Source organism: Camelus ferus, chromosome 10 (assembly GCF_009834535.1).
Source record: "Camelus ferus isolate YT-003-E chromosome 10, BCGSAC_Cfer_1.0, whole genome shotgun sequence".
NCBI classification, from domain to species: domain Eukaryota; kingdom Metazoa; phylum Chordata; class Mammalia; order Artiodactyla; family Camelidae; genus Camelus; species Camelus ferus.
The window spans coordinates 1,312,081-1,332,970 of NC_045705.1; the positions used below are offsets into that span (position 1 = coordinate 1,312,081).

Consider the following 20,890-nt stretch of genomic DNA (forward strand, 5'->3'; position numbering starts at 1 on the left):
ACACATCACTTTTACTCTTTCCTTTTATTATATTCCTGACATATCAATGATTCAGAGATTTTTCTGTTTCATAGGCTGCAGATGTGGAGTCAAGAGTTTCAGAGTGTGCTAAATAGTTTGTGTGTTTTTCTTTTGTTTCAGTCTGTTCCCAGTATTCTAGAGGAGTGTTTGCCATTTTTGGACTCTATGATAAGAGGTCAGTGCATACTTTGACCTCATTCTGCAGCGCCTTACACATCTCCCTCATCACACCAAGTTTCCCCACGGAGGGGGAGAGCCAGTTTGTGCTGCAGCTAAGGCCTTCCTTACGAGGAGCACTCTTGAGTTTGCTGGATCACTATGAATGGAATTGTTTTGTCTTCCTGTATGACACAGACAGAGGTAAGTCACAATTCCACATCTCTATAAGTAAAACTCTAAGTTTCAATCTGAAAAGGCTTTGTATCACTTAGGTGATTTAACAAAATATTTTGATGCCCAGTATGGCTAAAATCAGAAAATGATCGATGTATATTCTCAGTATTTTTATCTTGACCCTGGGGAAAATTTTCTAATTAAGTGAGCTTCAAATTCACAAGGTTGGTTGCTCATGAGAAAATCATGCTCTGTTACTAGTTGAAATTAAAGTATATAATTTTTTTTTACATTTCCATGATGATATTTCAGGTACAATCATAAAATAAGTTTGTCTTTTACCTCAAATAAAAATGATTTAATGTTTTGGAACATCTTAAAATAGTAGCAGGTTGAGCCATAGCATTGACTTTGAAATACAAAATGTTAAATGAGTAATTGAAGGGTCATGACAATGAAAATAAAGATTTGGTGGTAAGGCTTCTACATGCTGGCAACCTTTCACTTTATCTTTACCTATCAGTCTATAAAGGTTAATAAATGATACCATATGATCCATGTGCTGGAGAAACAAGGTGGATAACTGACATAAATTATTGGCAATCCGTATAATTTTGTACAATGTTGATATACTTTGACTTTTGGTTGGAGACATAAGTTAAGGAATTCCAATTTTTTTTCAGCTCTGTTTTTTATTTAGTGACTAGAATCATAGCAACATATTATATTTGAGAATAAATATTAGAGAATCACCTGTGAGGTTTTGTCTTCATTCTTTTTCCTTGAAGTGTAAGATTTATTAGCAGACAAGAAGTTAAAAGAAAAGTTTGAACAGGCAACATTTCAAGAACATCCTTGAATACAATTCTGTCCGTGAAATGAGTAAAACAATTAAATGTGAGAACGATAAACAAGCAAAATAAATCTTTTAAAGATATAAGTACCTTCAAAATCCAAAGCATAATTCCCTATATTCAGAGACAAAAACTTGTTAAATGAATTCACCTTTCTCATTAAAAATTCACATGTTTAATTAGATGGAAATAGGTTGTCATATAAGATGTCTCACCAGTGGTAATCCTAGTACATTCCTTATCTTGGCATTCTTCATAAGTTTACCTTTTGGAAACAAGCTCAGAAAATTTAATATTATCAGTGTATTTTATGCATGGCTGTGGCATACTCAAATTCTCATTTGGAAGTTTGAGAACCTACCCATAGGTCATGATACATTTTTCAATAGCTGACAATCCAAAGCATCCTAGAGAATGTATTACAAATTAGAGAAACTGTTACTTTGTTCATTCTAACTTTTGGAAAAATCCTTAAGCAAGAAGACACTGAAAAATGAATCATAATGCAAATTAAAACAGTAATGAGGTATCACTACATATCTATCAGAATTGCTCAAATCAAGATCATTGACAACATCAAATGATGGTTAGGATGTGGAGTAACAGGAACTCATTCATTACTGAGGGGGATGAAAAATGGTTCAGCTGCTTTGGAAGACAATCTGGCAGTTTCTTACAAAGCTAAACTTATTCTTACTATTTATCCAGCAGTCATGTTCCTTGGTATTTACCCAAACCACACAAAACCTTCACATGGATGTTTATAACAGCTTTATTCACAATAGCCAAAACTTGGAAGCAATCAAGATGTCCTTCAGGAGGTGAAAGGATGATTAACCTGTGGTATATTCAGACAATGGAATATTATTCACAGCTGAAAATAAATGAGTTGTTGAGACATGAAAAGACAAGGAAGAACTTTAAATACATATTACTAAGTGAAAGGAGTCATTCTGAAAAGGCTACATACCCTATGATTCCAACTACATGACATTCTGGAAAACACCAAACTATGGAGACAATAAAAAGATCAGTGGTTGCCAGGAGTTAAAGGAAAGGAGAGATGAACAGGTAAAGCACAGAGGGGCTTTAGGGCAGTAAAACTGCTCTGTGTGATATTATAATGGTGGATACATGTCACTATATATTCGTCCAAACCCATAGAATATACAGCACCAAGGGTGAACCCTTCTGTCAGCTAGGACTTTGCATGATAGTGATGTACAAAGGTAGGTTCATCAGTTGTAAAATATGAGTGTCAATGCAAAAAAATTTACACTTCAATAAAATTGATTTTGGTTCAAAAATTGAATCATAATGTGAAGAAATATAGACGAGATGGTTCCTCCTGTAGTGTGTTATGACACAGCTCAGTTTGCCACTTTGGGCAGAAGACTTTCATTTTACGACATCTTAGTCTCACTGAAATGCCAGTGGGACCAATGTCTTACTTTTTTCCCCTGCCCTTGTGCAAACCAGTCTCTGGCAAGGGGAGGGTTCTAGGCATTCATGCATCAGCCTCCCCACCAAACAGGGATTAAAAGCAGTGCTTTGCTTTTGCACCAGTTTATACTTTCCGGGATCCTCACTCCTGCATGACAAGTCAGATGCTCCAACCTTGAGCCACCTCCCGGTTCTTTTTACCATCAGATCTCTCTGGTATACTCAGACAATACTTGACTATGTAAAGATCCTTTCTCCTGGTTAAATTTCTGCCTTCAAAGTCTTAAACTCATCATGGTACAAGCACTATTTCTTCTAATATGTATCATGTAACCTTTAACCTACTTATTGGCTTGCTGCACAAAAAGCCTACCTTTTCCTGTCACCACACTAGAATTTAACTGGTTTGCTTCTAACCAGCTGAGGCAAGTCACTCTCTAGACACTCTCTTAGTTCTCTACAATACTTGTTTCAGGATTCAATACCTTTGAATTGTCTTCTATTATCACCTAACTCGACTTCAGAGTATACACCTTTATTCCAAGTGGTAACTGCATGAATGAGAAATACAGGAAAACGGTCATTTCATCATGCTCAGATGCCTCACTCTGCCATGATACTACCATTCTTCTCAATATTCTGGGTCTTCCTCCAGTACTTGCAAAGAGCAAGAATAACTTCTCCCATTTGAAATTTTTGTGCTCACTTTATGAGTTTAAGACCACAAGCCAAATCTATCTCCTCTTGAATTATGTATCATTATGACCAACTGAGGTATGAACTTCAGTTATGAACATATGATTAACTTCTATCATAAACATAGTTGGCTGTCATCCATATTTTCACATCACATAAAATTAAAAGAGCACAGATCAACATTAAAGATCAGAGTTTTAAAAAATAATGCACAAAGCCAAGCATAAAGAAATAAGATGGTATGGTATATTTTAGTACTTTCTCTAATCCCCTACTGCCATCGTGAACTTCTCATCTAAATATTTTTCTTATTATAAGTAACTACCTTAATATGACCCTGAATTTCTCTATAAATTGAGTAGAACATGACTTTCTGATGCCTCATAAATTCTTATTTTGGAATAAGTTATTTCAATGCCATTCAATTATTTCTAAACTTTTAACCCCTAAAGTTATCTGGGGATCTCTTAATGTACCAGAGCTTCACTCTGTCATAACTTATTGTTTTTATGTTGAATTATAATCAATAAAAGTAATGATTATTTCATCTGATATGGAACTTGTGTTCTAATCCTGGTCTGCTACTGATTAGCTGTGTGAACCTGTCTGTATTTTGTTCACACTTGAGAGAAAGAGGTAAGAAGAAGAAAGAAAATAAGAAGGAAGGAAGAGGAAGGAAGGAAGGAAGGAATGAAGGAAGGAAGGAAGGAAAGAAAGAAAGAAAGAAAGGAAAGAGAGAAGAAAGAAAGAAGAAGAAAGAAAGAAAGAAAGAAAGAAAGAAAGAAGAAAGAAAGAAAGAAAGAAAGAAAGAAAGAAAGAAAGAAAAGAAAGAAAGAAGAAAGAAAGAAAGAAAGAAAGGAAGAAAGAAAGAGGAAGGAAGAAAGAGGAAGGAAGGAAGAAAGGAAAGTTGAACTGCATTTTCTTTAAAGCTAATTGAAACTATCTTTAATGTTTTTTGATATTTTATATTCCAACTATTCTATTCCTTCCCTGGAAATGGTGGGTGGAAAGAAAAAGATAATAGGTGGAACAAGTGATCGCTACCAGCAGGTAGCTCCCTACTTCTGTTTCTTTGGCTGAATCTCAAAAAAAAAAAAAAAAAAAAAAAAAGTATTCATTTATTTATTTGTTCAATATATCCATTTAGCACTCAGTAAAACTTCATTGTTCAGCTTTCATCAAGTACTTTGATAAGCATTAATGCAGCAATGAGCAAGACACTTCTGAAAATAAATTGTCTTGCTATGACTTCATTAGGAAACAATACACAGCACTCTACTTGACAATTAGAAACTCGTCTTTGATACGTAGCTAGATGTTTTTACAATTTTAAATTGGAAGACAACTATATTTTCCAAAAAGATCATTGTCTCTTTGGGAAAAACAATTATAAAACATCATTTAAATATGAACTTTGGTAAGATTTTTGAGTTAATAAAGATGAGGCTATTGAGCACTTACAATGTGGCTCATGTACCTTCATGAGGAACTGAATTTTAAATTTTCTTTAATTTTACTTGATTAAATAATTTCATTTGACTAATAGTCATTGTATTGGGCAACACAGCATATCTAACCACTGAATTCATCTGCAATAGCATATCTCCCATTAAATGAAATTTCCAAATGTCTTCTTGATTCATATTTTACTATGTAAGGATAGAACACAGAGAACACCCTGTGTGTAATCCTTTTTATAGTAATTTTCCCATTGTGTTGTGTGTACATTTACATCTTTTCTTCACTTAGAGTGTAAGTCCTTCTGCCGTTATTATTATGTCTTTTTACATTTATCCTTCATTTTGAGCATAGTTACCCCCAATAGGCGTCCCATAAATATGAAATAAATTAACAGACAAATCAAATTAAGTCATTGACAATAGGTATCAAGTAATTTTCAAGCTCTAAAAACTAATCATGTAACTCATGTCTTATTCATTGTACCATTTTACCATTAAAATGGTTCATAGAACAGTCAAAATGAAAAAAGCATCTCCTGTACGAATAGTACTTGAATTGAATGCAGTTTTGTTGTGATGAGAATTGTGGAGCAGGCTGAAAATAAACATTCTTGACTTAGACATATTAAGTTAAATATTTAGAAAAATTTTGAATGACCTATATTTTGGTAATATGAAATCTTGACTTTTTTCAAAATCAAGTAGTACAGCATTTTCCTTGAGTGAAAAAGAGACTAATTTAAATGTTTATAATGTAAGTCATGGTTATTTTTGAAATAAATCTTTTCAGAAGAACATATTTTTACCTGTGTCTATCACCCAGAATTTTAAGAATTCATGATGTTTTAAGGCCATTTCTAACAACACTGGTAACAAGATGAATTTATGATCAAAAGACAGAGAAAGAGACAGAAACCTAACATTTTTAAAATTCTAATAATCACTGTCAGTATTTTTCAGAACTGTTATGATGGCCAGCAACTTTGATTTCATGTCTGGCATAAGCAGTGGCTGACACTGACCTTGTCTTGCTTAATTCCAGTTTTCTTTAATGCTTAATGCTCAAAGTTTTACTCACATTAGTGCTTTCCAGGCAAATGGTGTTGTTTCACAGTTTGCTAAATATCTTATATGCATTATCTTAATAAATATTATAACATTATGTAAATTGTTCCTAGGAGAGATGTATTTGGCAAAGCATAGAGGATAAAACTTAACTTTGGCTAGTTTTGGCTTGTTTCCTTTGGTCTGTTTCTCGTTGTTGTTTTTTACAAAAATACATTCTGCGATGTGCAGAAACCTAGAAACAATGTTGTAGATGGTATAGTATGCATACGTTGAAGCCAGTGGAAGAAGTGACAAGGGTATGGAAAGAGAAGTATGTTTGGGTGGAGAAGGTGGGGGATCTTGCTATTTTGTTTCTGTTTTGGGAGTTTTATTGCATACATATCTTTTATCTTTAAACTGCTTTAAATCCTTTTGCAAAAAAATAAAAAGTTGAGATCTAAGTAATAGAAAAAGCAATAAATGAAAAAGAAGAGGCATGAGACACCATTCAATGGCATCTCTTTTACTCTCCCCAAAATAAACATGCATAAATCACTCCAGAGAACTCTCCTATCTTCCTTCTGGGTTCAGCTCCAATTATCTCCTTCTCTGTTTTTTTCCCTCATATTGTTTCATTTCATTGCTCTTTTCCTCTTTCTCTGCCTCCTCTCAGAACCTAGAGTGGGTAGGCAGCATGATTTATTTCAGGAGCACTGGGAACCTTAATCTCTTTCTCATCCATCACCAGGAATGGACTCCTAGGATCCCTTTAAACTCAAATCCATAAGTAATATAGAGGGATGACAGAGTAGATAACACTAAAGAACATAGCATAATGACTTCAGTTCACACCAAAGTAAAATTACTGGCCTCTGCTCCTTCCTTGAAATCCGTTTCGGGTAGGGTGGGATCCATACAACCTATCAACTGGACTTGGAGTGCTTCGTGTCTGTCTACACTGCTGATTTCAAGCATCCTTTTTCACTCATTCTCCCCATCTCCAATTCCTGATTACCACACATACTGATACCTTGCTAGCACACATTCACCATTAATTGTGTCACTTAAAATACTTCTGGGCCATTTCTTTAATTAAAAACAAAATTAATAATAGCAAAACAGTTAATTGACATATAAATTCAGGACGTAAGAATCTTTCAGATTCCAACATGGTATTATGTAAGAATGGGTAAGTAATTTATCTTTAATTCCTGATAGCATTCAATTCCATTTTCAACTTATTTTTTAATCCTGAAAAAAGAAATATCTAAGTCTAAAACCCTCACCAGGATAAAGAGGAGTTCCCTTTGTGTAAACCTCCAATGACAACCCTCTGGCAATCATCTGTGTTTATAGTGAACTCATTAAGATTTAGACTACACTTCATAGTTCATCCAAATACACTTGCTTACTGACTTTTATTACTTTTACGGTGCAGGCTGACAATGCCAAACTTGTATTTGTTTCCAGCTGCCAAGTGTGAGGATAATGCATTCCAACAGGGGGAGAATAACATTTAACTATATCTCTCAAGCATGTATCACTGCCTTCCTGCTGGATCCAGGCCAGTGGGAGGGCAAAGGTATAGAAATAACAGTAGAGCTCCCTATGGAGATTCGAATCCATAACTGAGGGAGAAATAGAACAGTAGCCCTTTCTTCTCCATGGTAGGGGGACGCGTTTCAAGACCCGCAGTGGGTGCTTGAAACCATGTATAGTATCAAACCCTTTATATGTTATATTTTTACAGTGATAAAGTTTAATTTATAAATTAGGCACAAGAAGAGATTAACAATAATAAGTAATAATAAAATAGAAAACTATACCAATATACTATAATAAAAGTGATATGAATGTGGTCTCTCACTCTAAAAATATCTAGTGTAAAAATTTAATACTTTTTTTAATCTTAACTAAGCACTTACCACACCCAGTGCCTATAACTTTTGCAGTTTGAGGTGCCACAGCAAAACTAGCACAAATATATTTTTCCTCCTTCACAATTTCATGGATAGATTTGCTCTTACCATAGACCTTAGCAACCTCAGCATACTATTTTTTTTTTCTTAGGTAGTCAAGAACGTTCACCTTTTCACTTAAAGGAAGCCCTTTATGGCTTCTCTTGGGCATATCCAAATTGCAAGAATCACTACTTTTGTGCTTTGTGGCCAAAAGTAAAAATATGACTTGGATACTAGCACTGCAATGCCATGACAGTTGATCTGATAACCAAGCTGGCTCCTGAGTGACTAAGTTACAGGATAGCTGGACAAAAGGAGGATTTATGTCTCAGGTGGAACAGAGCAGGGACAGCAGGAGATTTCACCATGCTACTTCTAAGAGCACGCACTTTAAAACTTATGAATTGCTTATTTCTGCACTTTTCCACTTAATATTTTTGGACCACAAAGGTTCCTGAAACTGTGGAGACTGAGGTTCCTGAAGTCTCCTGAAACCGTGGAGAGTGAAGCCTCAGATAACAGGGGCTACTACAATCACAAAGAGGCAAGGCGGTTCCTGCTCCCTTCGGCGCATCTCCTTTGGTGTTACTGCAGTGTTTCTTCCCTGCCCTTATTAACCCACATTCCACAGGCCATTACCACAGTGGGTTAGGAAGGGGAGCAGTGGACTCAGTGCTGAGTGGAGGGACAAAGGAGTACTGATGGGTGTTTTTATAGAGGGGGTTATGTGTCCCATCCCTTTTCCCTGGTGACAGGAGGTAATGAGAAGCACATGCCTATCTGTCACCGCCTACTTTCCCTGGTTATAGAATGAAGGGTTTGAGGGCAGATGCTGGAAGTTATATGCTGAAAGAGTGCTGAAATCTAACAAGAAGAATGAATCAGAATAGGACTGCCAAACAGGGGGATACGCAAAGAACAATGCTATGGGCTACACAAGGGAGATCAAGGAAGGGAGCAGAGCAAGGAGCAGCAAAATCAGCAGTGGGTTGACAAGATGGAGAGATTCCGGGATGAAATACAAAACCCTACAGTTGTTTTTGTGATGCTAGCAGTCTTTCAGACATTCATCTGAAATGTTAAAGAGGCTTGAGTGGGATGGCAAAGAAAATAACTATGCACCTTCCATGAATATTTGTGGTGGGTCAGTTTACCTGTCACTCAGCAGGCACTAGACATACACTGTTGACTGACCAAGAGGTCACCTGTCTGGATGTTCTTCCTTTCTCGCTTCTTTCCCCCTGTCAGTGTTCAGTCTCTGAATAAAAGATAAGAACACACCTGCAGGGAACAGATCAAGGTGGCAGAGTAGGATATGGAACTCACCTTCTCCCAAGAACACACCAAAAATTCATTGACCACATTTAAGTGATATCACATGGCATTTTTCTTTCTCTTTCTGGCTTACTTCCCTTGGAATGATGATTTCCCGGCCCATCTATGTTGATGCAAATGTCATTATTTTATTCTTTTTTATGGCTGAGTAGTATTCCATTGTATAAATATACCACAACTTCTTTATCCAGTCATCTGTCAATGGACATTTAGGGTGTTTCCATGTCTTGGCTGAAAGACACAAATTAATTTATTTTCAAAACAGAAACAGACTCACAGACATAGAAAACAAACTTATGGTTACCAGTGGGGAAAGCGGATATAAAGGGATAAATTGGGAGTTCGAGATTTGCAGATTATCAACCACTATATATAAAATAGATGAAAGATATGTATGTATATGTATGACTGAAACATTACATTGTACACCAGAAGTTGACACAACATTGTAAACTGATTATACTTCAATTTTTTTAAAAGGAAACAAAAAAAAATAAATAAAATGAAATGAATGTCACTGATCTCACTATTCCCTATGCCTTTAAAAACTTTAAATAAAAAAAGAATGCATTTACCTATGGAACAATTCTCACCACAAAACTAACTGGAGACTGGCAGAAAGACTCCTGTACAAACAAGGCTGTAAGGAAGATCCTCACGGAATCAGACAGGAATGGAAGAGAAGTCAAGTCAGGACTTGTGCTCCCGTGGAAGGGATACAGAAGAGAAGAAATCCTCCCTAGGGAGTAAGCAGTTCAAGCCACATATTGGGTTCCTAGGCCTGTGGTCTGACACAAGGAAAACAAATCCCCTTGGCTGGTTGGAGGACCAATGGGACTGACAGGAGGGCCTGGACTGCACTTCTGAGGAGGGCACACACACTCACTTACTCCTAAAACAGGGCAGAAAGAGCAGATTGAAACTGCAGGGGTCCCTGGCCAGTCTCCCACAAACATCCTTAGCAGAGTGACTTCCCCAGCCCTAGTTGCTTCAGGACACAACTCCACAGTGGTGTGAGGGCCGCCGCAGCCAAGGGGAGAGCTCAACTGTGAGGGACTAAGGCAGCTCAGACCCCAAGCTGTGTCTGAGCAGGGTGGGGCAGCCAAGAAGGCACATACATAGGCAGGGCATCACAAGATGTCTGGGGTTCTGACTATGGCCACAGCCCAGACTCAGACCTATGCAGAGCACCCACACCAGGCCCTCTTGCCTGAGCACTGCTCTGCTCAGGGGTGAGGGTGCAGGTGCTGGGAAGGAGGAGAGAACACATGTAAAGGATATGGAGCCAGCTCAGACCCAACCCTCAGGACTGATGCTCCAGCAACTTAGGACCCACCCACACCTCTGATAGGACCATGATGGCCACTAAGCAGAGGAGAAGCTAGAGCTACAGTGGTTCTGAAATAGCCACTCCATCTTGAGCCCTACTTCCTTCCATGGTGATAGTTATCAGCCCCCTCAGGGAAAGATGTGTCTTGTGCTCACTCAGATCCAGCTCTACCAACAAAGTCACTTGGCACACACACACTATATAGAGACACTCCCACACAAAGACACCCTCCTTCAAGACTGCAACAGGCAACTGTTTCACCTAATTTCAAAGAGACAGAAACTGTTAAGCAAAATGAGAAGATGGAGGAAGTGGTCTCAAAAGAGCAAGAAAAACCTCTGGAAAAACAACTAATGAAGCAAATAAATAATTTACCAGATAAGGAGTTCAAAGCATTAGTAATAAGAATTAGGGAAAAGAATAGGTGAACGCAGTGAGAATTTTAACAAGAAACTAGAAAATATAAAAAAAGAAACAGTCAGAACTGAACAATACAGTAACTGAGATGAAAAACACTCTAGAAGGAATTGAAAGCAGACTAGACGATACAGAAAAACACATAAGGGATCTGGAAGATAGACTAATGGAAATCACCCAATCAGAATAGCAAATGAAAATTTTTAATGAGATCAATTTAGGGGACCTCTTAAACAACATGGATTGTACCAACATTCACATAATAGAAGCCCCAGAAGGATAAGACAGAGAGAAGAGGGTCAGAAATGTATTTGAGGAAATTACAGCTGAAAACTTCTAAAACCTAAAGAAAGAAACAGATAGCACAGAGGGTCCCAAACAAAGTGAATCCAAATAGACCACATCAAGACATAACATAATTAAAATGGCAAAAGTTAAAGATAAAGGGAGAATTCCAAAAGGCAGCAAGAGGAAAACAAAGAATCATACACAGAGGAACCTTCATAAGGCTATCAATTGATTTCTCTGCAGAAAGTTTTCAGGCCAGAAGGCAATGGCATTATATACTCAAAGTCCTTAGAGAGAAAAACCTGCAACCTAGGATACTCTATCCAGCAAGATTATCATTTAGAATAGAAGCTTTCCTCTAAAATCAGGAACAAGCAAGAATGCCCACCCTCACCCCCTTTTACTTAACATAGTATCAGAAGTCCCAGACACAATGCTCAAAAAAAGAAAAAAAATAAATAAAAGGCAACCAAATTGGAAAATAAGAAATAAAACCATCACTATTTGCAGATGACATGATACTTAATAGAAAAAACCTTAAAGCCTCCATCAAAAAAACTAGAACTAATAAATGAATTCAATATATTTGCAAGATACATGATTAATATACAGAAATTTTCCATACACTAATAATGAACTATCAGAAAGAGAAATTAAGGACATAATCCCATTTACAATCAAATCACAAAGCAAAAATAAATGGGACTAATTAAACTTAAAAGCTTTTTCCCAGCAGAGGAAACCATCAACAAAACAAAAAGACAACCCACAGAATGGGAGAAAATATTTGCAAATGATATAACTGATATGGGGCTAATATCCAAAATATATAAACAGCTCATACAAGTCAATATTAAAAACTCTATCTTAAAAATGGGCAGAAGACCTGAATAGACATTTTTCCAAAGAGAACAGATGGCCAATAGGTACATAAAAAATGCTCCACATTGCTAATCATCAGAGAAATGCAAATCAAAACCACAAGGAGATATCTCCTCACACCTGTCAGAATGGCTGTCATCAAAAATTGCACAAATAACAAATGTTAGTAAGGATGTAGAGAAAAGGGAATCCTAGTTCACTGTTGGTGGGAATGTAAATCAGTGCACCACTTTGGCAAACAGTATGGAGTTTCCTCAGAAAAGTAAAAACAGAACTACCACATGATCTAGCAATTCTGCTGCTGCATATATGTCTGAGGGGGAAAAAAACACTGATTCAGAAAGACACATGCACCCCAATGTTGATATCAGATTTATTTACAATAAAAATTAAGTGGCCATCAATATATATATAATAGAATATTACTCAGCCATAAAAAAGAATAACATTCTGCCATTTGCAACAACATGGATGGACCTAGAGGGTATTATGCTTAGTGAAATAAGTCAGACAATCACAAATACTATATATGATCACTCAGATGTGGAAAATAAAAAATGAAACAAGCCAATGTGTGTAACAAAACAGAAGTAAATAGAGTACAAACTAAGGGTTATTAGTAGGCAGAGAATAAAGGGTGAGGGGCAAGATAGGGGTATGGAGTTAAGAGGTACAAATTACCATGTACAAAATAAATAAGCAACAAGGATATATGTTACAGCACAGGAAAATATAGTTATTATATTGTAATAACATTAAATGGAATATAATCTATAAAAATATTGAATTACCATGTTGTACAACCTGAAACTAATATAATCTTGTAAATCGGCCATACTTCAATGAAATATATAAATAAATAAAATAAAGTATTAAAAACAGATCTGGATAAGACCTTCAGAGGCCCCACTCACTGCGCCCTGCCTCATGGAAATTCAAAATTCAAACAAACAAATTACAAAATAAGTGTGTGGGAGTCAAACAGAGTGCTTATTTTCCCCCATGGTGACTATTTTAATGCTTTTTAAAAATATATTAATTTTTATAGGCTTTGATATGAGGGGGAGCCCTGAGCATATGCTGAACCCGTCAATAGAGTTATTGAGCCACATCTGAGGACCAAGGGGACGGAACACGTTCCTTGAGAATCCTTTTAGTGATGGAATGTGGGTATAAAGTTTTAGCAATTTTCTTATCCTAAAAGGACAAACTTCATAAGCTTTCTCATGGCTCTGCCTTTTCAGTGACCCACAACTTTCTAAAGCAATAAGTTTGTGAATAACTTGCAATTTCCTGACAGCTCTTCATTAAGAAAAAAAAGTTGCTTTCTTGAAGATCTCAGGAGAAAAAAAAATCTTTCTTTTAGAGCTGTGATTGAACACAGTACCTCAAGCTAATTGATATTGTCTCAATTAATTTTCCCTTCTATTAGAAGAATGGAACAAAATGCATGTATAATGACAATGTGCAATTAAGGTTGAAATCCTTATAGTATAAAACTATGTCAGAGGTAAGGTTTACTCAACTGGTGTATCTTATCGTTCATTCACCATGTCATAAGACATCTGGTAACAGGACAATAGAAAGCAGTAACTTACTATTTGAAGCAATGGAAAAGAGTTCTTAGATATAAATAAATTCATTAGTTTAGGCTATGACAGCCTGCCAATCTTTTGCACGTTTAAATAGAAATCGTTTCTGCATTCTTTCAAGTCTATAGCCCAGATTTTGTCAGTGAAGGATAGTTAGAAGACCACAATGCTAAGTGCCTGAATTCAAATCCCAGCTGTTCCAATTATGTGTTCCTTAACATAGCTAGATCTCAGTTTTCTAGTCTGAAAATTAGTATTAATAATCAAATCTACCAGGCCACTGTGAGTTATACACGAAGTACTTACAAAGTTCCTGGCATACAGTAAACTCTGTAAGTTATGGCTATTATCCTATTGTGTCTGTTTTTACAATTTTTATTGGTACAGTGGTAGCAGTATACTGACGCCATAATAATTTACACTTAAACTCCAATAAATATTTATCATTTTAATATTATTAATCACAAATCAGAAGTGTTTTGCTAAGATTTTGTATAATATTTTATACTATGAGACAAATTTTTATTATAAGATCTTATGAGACATAAACCTGCATAATACATAAGACATCTCTGGGTATAAATGCTAAATTGATGATGAGACGGACTAAAGCATAAATTTATGATTTCTTATTTTTCACTTCCTTGGTAGACTTCCTCTAACTTCTCTTAAAATGCTGGTATTACCCCCAGGGTCTGTCCTCAGCCACTTTGCCTCTGTAAATTTCTGAAGTACAAAGCTGCATGTGTCCCTTTCCTGATTAGGATTTATTTCATGACTTTTCACCGCCCTTCAAATAAAGTCCAGATTCCTTAAATGATGCTGTACAGTCGTTTGTCTTGATTGCTCCTCCCAATTCATTATATAGCCCACTGATCTTGAAACACCAAGCCCCAGTGACAATGGCCTTCTTTAAACATTTTGAGCACTAGATTCTTTCACTTGCCTTCACAGCTCTGCAGATGCCATTTCTTCAGACTTGAACATTCTCTTTTTTTCTGTGGTATCTCTTTTTTCTGGGGTAACTCCCATTCATCCCTCAGGTCTGACCATGACTCCTTTCAAGGAATCATCTTCTACACATTTACCCTCAAGTGAGTTAACCCCTTTTCTGTATGCTCCCATGGAATTTTGTATTATCTCTATCAAGCCTGGTATTCTAACTCTTTGTTTAATTCTGTGCCTTTGTCATCAGACTCTTTTTGTTGCCGAGTCCAAACTCATTCTGCTCACCACACGACGGGCCAATAAACCGGGAGACGAGGTGTTGGGGCAAGCAATAGGGACTTTATTCGGAAAGCCAGCAGACCAAGAGGATGGCAGGCTAATGTCCTGGAGAATCATCCTGCTCTCATCAGAATACAGGCTCCTTTTATACAAAAAAACAGAGGAGGGGTTGTGGTTGGTTGCTGCAAACTTCTTGGTGTAGGAATTCTTTGTTCCTGCAGCTGTCCACGTGGGCCAACAAAACAAAGTCCACCCTCTATTCTGCAACTTGTTATCTTTATTTAAGTGCAGAAGTGTTAATATCCTTAAAGGTCAGAGCCTTGAGAAAAGGCTCTCCTGTTTACCAGACAGGCTAAAAGCAAGATTCATTTATAAAAGGTGCAGAGCTAGCAAGAACAAACCCAGAAAAAAGGGCACAGTGGTTAAAACTAAAGGAACAGATCCAATACAGGTCAGATCTGTTCTCCTCTATTACATTTTAAAGTCCATAATAGCAGGCATTCTGTCCTACTCACTGAGTTTCCCTGAACAATAGCTCTCCTGGCTATTGCAGTCGCAGTCAATAAGTATGAGTGAATGAATGTTGTGGTCTCATCCTCTCTTGTATGACAGTGACTTCAAAATTTAGAACTCAGTCCTCACTCATTCTAAGGAAAGTACCATAGAAGATTATTGCAAACTGTTTTCTATCTTGGGTAATGTATGGAATAGGAATAGTTTAGGCTGTAAATAATAACAAATGCAAAATAACAGTATATATATACATGTATACATATATATGAAGTCCATATATTACAGAGCTTTTATAGAACTGCTATGGAGGATGCGTCATCTTCTGGCAGTCAGACTTGGGTTTTGTTGCTACAGCATCTTCAACATGTGTCTTCAAGGTCCATGGTGGCTACTTAAGCTCCAATTGTATCCATATTACAGTCAACAGGAAGCAGTGGAGGGGAAATGATGCCCCACCACCCACTTTATTACACACATCATTTTACCGTGTAATCACACATGCAGTTTTGTAGCAAGGTTATCTCGGCCGTCTACAATATGAGGCAGAGTATTACATAGTTTCCTGTTTCCTAGATGAGTTTGTATAATGTTAAAATTAGCTTTTCCTCAAACGTTTGATAAAGCATACCTTAAAATATTTAGGCATGAAGTCTAAAGAACTTTTTAAAATCACGCTTCATTGTCTTTCGTGAGTCAGTAGCCTCATTCCAATTTTTCATTTCTCCTTATGCCACATTTGTTAAAATATGTATAAAATGCCTTTGTGTGAAGTACTTAATGGATTCTGGCAGAAAATGTGCTCTGTGTGATACGAATTCTCTGAAACTTTTTAGAACTTTCCTCATGTCCAATGCATGCTCAATTTTAAAAATATTTCATGTAGTCTTAAGAAGAATATTTTCTATTTTTAGCTGCAACTTTCCTTATCATCAGTATATTTTTGCTCAAATCTTCTACATCTCTATTAAATTTCTGACTGACCTAATTGAGAGATAAACATGGAAATCTCCCACATTGGTCATGGACTTATCACCTTCTTACTGTATTCCTATAGATTTTTGCTTTATATGTGATACATTTTAATACAAAATACTTTAGAATTGTTAGCACCTTCCTTGAAAAATGAATCTTTTTTTTATACTATGCAATGAACTTCTCTCTCCTTAATGATGCTTTTTGTCTTAAGATCTTTTTTCCCACTAGTAACATAGCTACTCAAGTTTTCTTTTGGCTCATATTTGCCAAGTGTATGTTTTAAAATCTATTTATTTCTTTTCTGTATCCTTACATTTTAGGCAAATCTTTTTGGCACCACAACTGTCATTATGCACTAGGTAATTTAATATGTGTGTTACATATTTAATTCTCCCCAAACCCCAAAAAATAAGTCAAATTATTATCCTGTTTTATTCCTAGGACAATTAAGACTTAGAGAGTTTAAATGATCTGCCTGAAGTCACATAGCAGTCAATGAGAAAGCATGGCTTCTCTAGTCAACAGACTCTTGCTTTAACCGCCATGTTATACTACATATAAAGAAAAGTTGACATAATGTTCATTACGCCTCCCTTAATGGTGGAGGATGATCTATGCCAGGGATCACCAAAATTTTTCCATAAAGAGCCAGATAGTAGATACTTCAGGCTTTGCAGAACATATGGTTTCTGTCACAACTACTTAACTCTGATGCTGTAGCAAAAAGCAGCCTCTGATAATGCATAAATGAACGTGCATACCTCTGTTCTAATAAAACTCTGTTTATGGACACTGAAATTTCAATTTTATGTAAGTTTCATACATCACAAAATTTTATTTTTATTTTGTTTTATTTTATCCCCTCCAAACATTAAAAATGTGAAAGCCATTCATTTCTTATAGGCCATACCAAGGCAGTTGGGGGCCTGGCCCATGGGTTAATGTTTGCAATATGCATATTGATTTCTATTTTATAAAAACTATAGCTTTTAAACACTGTGTTGTAGTTTAATAGGGTTACCCTGTAATAAATTAAAAATTCATTAATTTTAGAAATGGAAACAGTTCTTCAATTATATGGGTAAATGAAGTTGTTACTACACAAGTGTATAAGCGTGCAGGCCTTCCCAAGATATCTCTTACTCAAACTCCTTTGGGAAGTCTCAATATTTAAATTCTGTAGGACATGAATCAGGTATTCTTTGATGAATTTTTGTTTAGAGTCAAAATAATAATTTTTCTGACCATTATTTTGTTGGTGATTTTGTCTCTATTTGGTTAATGACTAGAATAAACTGATTTCCAAAATTCAAATCTGTAACCTATGTTGTATTAGTTTGTTTTAGAAATACATAGCTGCCATAAATATTTTTTTGGCTTTGAGCATTTTATATATCATAGCTCATCTGTGTGCAGCATGCCAACAGATTACAGACTAGCAAACAAAATGGCATAAATAGCTATTTGAGATTGATGTCAGGAGCAACTGTTGAATCAGATACAAGGACCATGTTTCAGTGTGTGGTATATGCACGGTGCTGTGCTAAGTTGAGCAGTGGGTAGAAAGACAAAGTGGAAAGAGGATGTGGGTAAATATCAGGTTTATAGTTATAGGAGGTTCCAAAACTCTTTGGGAGAGGACAAAAAGAGTCTGAAGAGATAGAATTTTCTAGAAGAAAAGGGAGTGAGAGCAGAGACCAGTCTAGGTAGAGCAGGCAGCAGAAACCAAAGCACGGAAGTGAAAAGGCTCATGGAGCTTTGCAGATGCTAAAGAGTCTGGTTTGGTTAAAAATCTTTGGCACGAGGGGTTTACAGGGAGGAGGAAGCTGAGGCCAGCAATGTGGTTGTGATGGCTGTGTTTCGCCAAGTGTTCACTAAGATGTGTTGGCCTTGTGCCGTCGTGTTTTTACTAAAGCTCCCTTCTGAAAGAGAATTTGGGTTGTGACTAGACTCTTCAATTCATGGCAGAATAGAAAAGACCCACTGAACAGATGAAACAGACCAGAAGATTTTGGTACCTAAACACAGTAATCATTGTCACACAAAGGATTACACTCAACCATTTTGCAGAGTTTATTTTAGGGTTTTATTCTGTGTTTATACTTGGCAGATTAAGACCAATAACAAACAAGCGGTCTTCTATGACTGGAGGAAAACAGCATAAATGCTCGCCTTTATAACACTCTGTGGCTCTAATTTGGAAAGTAGAGAAAAGAATTTTGTGAGGGATGCTGCTCTCTGGTCCTTTTGCATTGTCGCCCTCCTACATCCTGCCAAAGAGGACCCCACGTCATGGGATATGTTATGAGGGTGTGCGTGTTAGTCTGTCTCTCTCTCTTCTTTGGGAATCATTTGCCTCTTTTCATATGAATTTTAGAAAGGGATATTTAAAGGTGCATTTCTATCAGCTCTAACTTACAGAAGATTTGAACTTCAACTCACTTAAAAAAATGTGTCTACTTGTTTCTTAAAACAAATCCAGGCACAACTTTAAAAGGCTAATTCAGAGATAGACAATAAGTAAAGTATGGAATTAAAACTGATATTTTTGTCACTGATGTATCCTTAAGAGATTGTTTTTCTGTAGCTTCATATTAACCTGGATGATTTATATTAATTCCTAGGTACGTTTTACCTGAAATGGGTGTTATTTGAAGCATTTCAGTTACTTCGTTTTGTGAATTTGTATTCTCTATATTACATTATCTCAGTTTTCACTCAGTTATTTGGGAAATAAATGGTATCTAGAATCAAAGAGTCCACATGCCTAAGTCAAAAAAATACCCTTCTAAAGTTAATTTATATTAGAAAGAGTTTCTCCCTAGCCACCTCACTCCAAACCCCCTGAAAAACTGCGTTGGTTTACATAGGAACTGTAGATGGTGAATTAAGGAGTCAGCAGGTTTTAAATGACAAAAATGGCTGTTCTACTAGAATGAGAAGTTTAAGAATGAGTTTGTTCTTCAATGTTAAGCATACGTTGGCTCCATATAACTCTTGTTTTTTAAAAGAAGAATAGGGAAAAGAAGACTTTAAAAAAGGGAATTTTTACTTTCTTAACAGCCTTCTTTAGTAAGCACCTGAACTAGAAATTATTGTCTCTTGTCTAAAAACATGGAACAAGGTAGATTTATCCTTACTAGAACCAAGAGGCCTGTGAAAGCCATGCAGTTGTCAGAATAAAACCAGTAATATCCATTGTATGTCACCCAGATGTTACCATAGCCAAGAAATTCAGCCCCCGGAAGTACGTGATCAATGGTGCTTTCAGCCCTGTGGCTATAGAGAGTCTAAGAAATGCCCTAAGGGAGAGAACTATTATAGAGGTATAGCTCTGAAAACTGGATTGATTCATTTTTGTGTGTGTGCATGTGCATGTGTGTTGTTTTTTTTTTGAGGTGTAATCAGTTTACAATGTGTCAATTTCTGGTTTACAGCACAATGCTTCAGTCATACATGAATATACATATATTCATTTTCATATTCCATAAGCTTCTACAAGATATTGAATATATTTCCCTGTGCTGTACAGTATAAACTTGTTTATCTATTTTAATATAATAGTCAGTATCTGTAAATCTCGAACTCCCAGTTTATCCCTTCCCAGCTCCCTCCCGGCTGGCAACCACAAGTCTGTATTCTATGTCTGTGAGTCTCCTTCTGTTTTATATATAAGTTCGTTTGTCTTTTTTTTTTCCTAGATTCCACATATGAGTGATATCATATGGTATTTTTCTTTCTCTTTCTGGCTTACTTCACTTAGAATGACATTCTCCAGGGACATCCATGTTGCTGAAAATGGCATTACTTTATCATTTTTATGGCTGAGTAGTATTCCATTGTATAAGTATACTACAACTTCTTTATCCAGTCATCTGTTGATGGACATTTAGGTTGTTCCCACCTTAGCAAAGGCCATGATGCAGCTGAACTCAATACAGATTAACACAGGGTACAAAGTGGAACAGAGCATGAAATAGTTATGATTTTTCTGATCAAACATAGAGAAATAATCCTATTCAGCACTTGTGCCTTTGGGTATCCATAAAAACTAGAATTTACCAGTTACCACAAATCTTCATAGATTGAAGCTGGTCACTTCTGACTTCCAGAACAGAAGTCAGCAAACTGCAGCTGAAGGACCAAATCTGGCCAACAGAATTTTTTTGCAAATAAAGTTGTACTGGCGCTCAGCCATAGTCACCCATTTACACATCCTCTGTGGCTGCTTCCTGAACGGCAGAGCTGAGTAGTCACAACAGAGACAGTACGGCCAGCAAAGCCTAAAATATTTACCACCTGACACTTTATAGAAGCTTACTAACCCCTGACTTAGAACTTTCATTGCAAATTGATTATGTAAATAGCATTATTACATGAAAAAGTATGCTCTATGACAAATTACCATGTGAAAAATTCCTTAAGTTTGTATTTGTTCTGTGTGTAGTTACCTTGCTAAGCAAACCAAATTTGCATAATACAAAAATATCTTTAAAATTATTCACACAAGTAACTC

General features: G+C 36.3%; 1 protein-coding gene across 3 annotated transcripts in view; it reads left to right on the top strand.

Annotated features, from left to right (window-relative positions):
• GRIA4 (glutamate ionotropic receptor AMPA type subunit 4) overlaps positions 1–20,890 on the top strand; it is a 432,139-nt gene that overhangs the window by 134,751 nt on the left and 276,498 nt on the right. For all 3 annotated transcript variants that reach the window (XM_032488229.1, XM_006186367.3, XM_032488231.1), the window contains one exon: positions 142–381. In XM_032488229.1, the coding sequence (XP_032344120.1) occupies positions 142–381 (240 nt within the window). The remainder of the gene's footprint in view (positions 1–141; positions 382–20,890) is intronic.